We start from the raw sequence: 4,140 nt of genomic DNA on the forward strand, positions 1-4,140 counted from the left end.
CGCTTTGCCAAGGCAAAGCTTGACTAGCTCTCTTTTGCCGCTGGCTTGACCGGCCTATCTTAGCAGAAGGAAGACACACTTGGGCATGGTGCATCCTGTTCTATGTTGTGCTTATATAAAAAAAAAAAAATCACCAGTTTTCAACAAAGCCGAAATAAACCGCTAACAATGCTCTTACCCCCTTCTACCCCCACCCCCATTCAGCCAACCCCCTGGGCATCGTGGTGGCACAGGTCGCCGCGCCCCTTATCGTGACCGCCGAGGGGGATTTCCCGACCCTGAACTACGTCTTCGGGGCCCTGGCGGTGCTGGCGGAGGCGGCCACCATCGTCTGCATTACCAGGTAGGTAGGGTGCGGTTTTGTTTATTTATTTATTTATCTGTTTATTTATATATTTATTGTTATTATTATTATTATTATTATTATTTATTATTATTATATATTATTATTATTTATTATATTATTATTATTATTATTTATTATTATATATATATATTATTATTTTATTAGTTTTAATATTATTTATTATTGTTATTATTATTATTATTATTATTATTATTATTATTTATTATTATTATTATTATTATTATTATTATTATTATTTATTATTTTATTATATTATTATATTATTATTATATTATATTATATATTTATATATTATTTATTATTATTATATATATTATATATTATTATATATTATTATTTTATTATCATTAATATTATTATTATACACACACACACTCACTCGCACAATCCCCAACCTCCCCTTCCCCCCTCCCTTGATCCATGCCCCCCCCCCCAGATCCAAGCCCCCCACCCCGCCCAGCCAGAGCGCCGCCCGCGGGGAGGTGCGGCGGGCGGCGTACCTGCAGCAGCTCAGGACGACCTTCACCTGCTGGCCGTACCTGCTGCTGCTGGTGTCGCTGGGCTGCGGCGTGGCGCTGTTCTCCTCCCTCGCCACCGTCACGCAGCAGCTGCTGTGCCCGCTCGGCTACACCGACGTGAGTAGAGGCTGGGGCGTGCAGATTTTGAACGTGATAACTGCTCAGTGAAATTGCTCTTGCAAATCATCAGCCATCCAGGCAGAGACACCCTTCTTCGTCTTTTTCCTCGTCCTCTTCGTCTTCCTCTTTTTCCCAGAGACACCCTTCTTCGTCTTTTTCCTCGTCCTCTTCGTCTTCCTCTTTTTCCTCGTCCTCTTCGTCTCCCTCTTTTTCCTCGTCCTCTTCGTCTCCCTCTTTTTCTTCATCCTCTTCTCCTTATATCTAACCTCTTCCTGTATCCCCCTGCTCCTCATATTTTTTTTTCTCCTCACCCTTCCTCGTCGTCTTCTACCTCATCTTCACGCTCTCACTTCATCCTCAGCCTATTTCTCTTCTCTTGTTCTTCTCCCTCATCCTTTTCCTTCTCTCCTTCCTCATCCTTTCCTTTTTTTCCTCACCCTCTTTCTCTTTTTTTTCTCCCTTATCCCCTGTCTCCTGTTCTTCTCCCACGCCCTCCTTCTCTTCCACCGCCTCGCTCCTCCCTCTGCCTCAGCCTCACCTTCTCCCCCCAAGCTCTTCGGCGGCATAGCGAACGCGGCGATGATCCTGAGCGGCTTCGTGGGCTCCGCCATCACGGGCGTCACGGCGGACAAGACCAAGGCCTTCACGCCCATCACCAAGGTGTGCTACGGCGCGGCCACCATCTTCGCTATCGTCATGCTGGAGGTGAGTGGGGAGGTGAGGGGGGGGGGAAGAGGGGGATTGTGAAAGGTGGAGTGGGAAAGGTGGAGGTGGATGGAGGTAGACATGTAGGTGGAAAGAGAGAGATGGAGAGAAATGGATAGAAGGTAGGGGAAGAGATACAGGCAGGGGTGCCAGTGAGAGAGAGAGAGAGAGATAGAGAGAGAGAGAGAGAGAGAGAGAGAGATTGAGAGAAAGAGATAGAAAGAGAGAGAGAGTGAGAGGAGAAAGAAGGGAGCGGGAAAATAGCCAGAGATTGAGAAAATCTGTGAGGAAATTCATTTCAAAAAGTGTACGAAAAAATTGTACGAAACTATAATGAACTTGATTTTTGGATGCTGGCAAAGGCATATATTCTCTGAATGCTCTTATGCCATCACTACTAACATAATTACCCCAATTATCCTTTATTACCACTATCCCTCTTATTCTTACTGTTCCCGCTACCCCAGATGTTCATGGTTCCCGGCCAACCCGAACTCGTGGCTACGTTCACGGGCCTCTTCGGGTTCTTCGGCGTCGGGGCATACCCGATCGGCCTCGAGCTGGCGGTGGAGGCAACGTATCCCGTCGAGGAGTCGATCAGCACGGCTTTCATTTTCATGTCTGGTGAGTCGACGGAGGCTTCTCTGATTCAGAAATGGGCGCCTCTGTGTGGATTTATTTTAGGTATGCATTTAGGGAGGCAACCATAGTTATATTCATGCGTATGTGTATACATATAGATAATGTAATTGTATTTACCTGTCAGGTTATCTGGCAACCTAGCTGTCTATTTACATTCTGGTGCATCTATTATTACCTTTACCATCGTGATCATTATATTGAGGATATTAAAAATTACATATATGTACGAAATTGCAACCACTTATACCACACGACTGTTAAAACTAATTACAGTTAGAATATGTAAAAATAAACAAATCAACACTATCATTTCCCAAAGAAAGTGGGAAAACTCGACAAAAATTTTTTTCTTACACTGAAGTCTTCTCTTTCTTCAGGGCAGTTGCAAGGGGTCTTGATCATCGCACTGGTAACACTGCTAGGACGGAAACAAAAGCCACAGTTTGAGGACATCGAGACGTGTACAAAGAGTGGCAATGCTGATATAGAGCCCAAGGATTATACAGGTGAAAATCCCGTCTGCCAATTGTTAATATTCTTATTAATGTATTTCTTATTTTTCCATGGCCTTCTTCATCTTCGTTATTAGAATTATTTTCTGTAATAATCTTACTATTACTTTAAATGATGTCGCTCTTGTTCATAATTCTGTACTCGTCTCTACCTGGCTGAACCATAAAGTGATGAGCAGCTTTATGAAATACATGAAGAGCAGCTTTGAAAAGTGAATGATTCAATTCTCTCTTTTAATAGTAAACTTCTAACACACAAATCATATTTATTTCGTTTCCTTTCCTATTTATGATTCTGCAGTATCCCTGATGGTGATTATGACATACTTGGTTGTGGTTGTCTCCGTCATGATCCTCTTCTTTGAGACATCCTACAAGCGGCTGGAGGCTGAGCGTCTCACCCCGGATCCCGTCGCTGCCACCAGTAACTCAACCGCCTGCTCTTCTTCCCCTTCTTCCTCAAATCGCTCTCTCTCTCCTCGGTCCTCTGCCTCCTCCTTCCACTCGCTCACCGAATCAGGGAAGGCGTTGCGAGGTGGGGGAGGAGGGGGGAAGAGTGAAGAGGTGGTTCAAGACTGGAATGAGCGTGAAGGAGAGGATGGCACTGAAAGGAGCCAGTTGTGATTGTGTGCGTAGTGTGCATACTCACTGATGTGCACGTTTGTGTATGTGTATCTTTTCTCCTCATATTTATTTTCTATTTGCTTGTCTGTCCTGAAGAGAAAATAATAAGGAGATGAACAGAGAATAGATTGAAAAGAATAGATTGCATAAAATGCTAAAAGAATAGAGTGATGCTTTCCTTTCATAGCATCATGAGGCAATAGATTTGGAATTAAAATAACTGCATAAGTAGAAATACATTTGTGCATTATACAGTATTAATGATTCATATAGTAAAATAAAATTCTTTTTTTTTCGCTTGTCAACAAGTGATGAATTTACGTTATAAATATATATTGTAGCAACAGGAATACAATACCATTATATGATAATTTTTGGTGTTTGACATAACCTTTAATCATTAACTATTGCTTTCAGATAACATGTCATTGCTTCCACGGTTTTATTGGTGTTCCCTCTGGCTAATGCAACATAAGCATCAAGACTTCAGTAGTCTTGGTTCGATAAACACAACATGCATGCCATGGAGTAAGAGAATGTCTATACCTTGGCATTTTCTTTAATAATGTTAGGGGGCGGTTAGATGGGTAAAAATGAAGGTTTGGGAATGGGGGGGGGGGGCAGGAGAGGGCTGTGGTAGAGGATAGTAAGG

At 42.8% G+C, this 4,140-nt stretch overlaps 1 protein-coding gene across 1 annotated transcript in view; it reads left to right on the top strand.

Annotated features, from left to right (window-relative positions):
• The window catches only part of LOC119598141 (solute carrier family 49 member A3-like), a gene marked incomplete in the record, with an annotated part of 25,398 nt that extends 21,537 nt beyond the window's left edge, over window positions 1-3,861 (top strand). The window contains 6 exon segments of the mRNA XM_037947771.1: window positions 205-343; window positions 804-1,002; window positions 1,558-1,710; window positions 2,178-2,334; window positions 2,730-2,858; window positions 3,166-3,861. Of these exon segments, the coding sequence (XP_037803699.1) occupies window positions 205-343; window positions 804-1,002; window positions 1,558-1,710; window positions 2,178-2,334; window positions 2,730-2,858; window positions 3,166-3,488 (1,100 nt within the window).
• Between the last annotated feature and the right edge of the window lie 279 nt (window positions 3,862-4,140).

This window comes from Penaeus monodon, chromosome 40, assembly GCF_015228065.2.
Source record: "Penaeus monodon isolate SGIC_2016 chromosome 40, NSTDA_Pmon_1, whole genome shotgun sequence".
NCBI lineage: Eukaryota > Metazoa > Arthropoda > Malacostraca > Decapoda > Penaeidae > Penaeus > Penaeus monodon.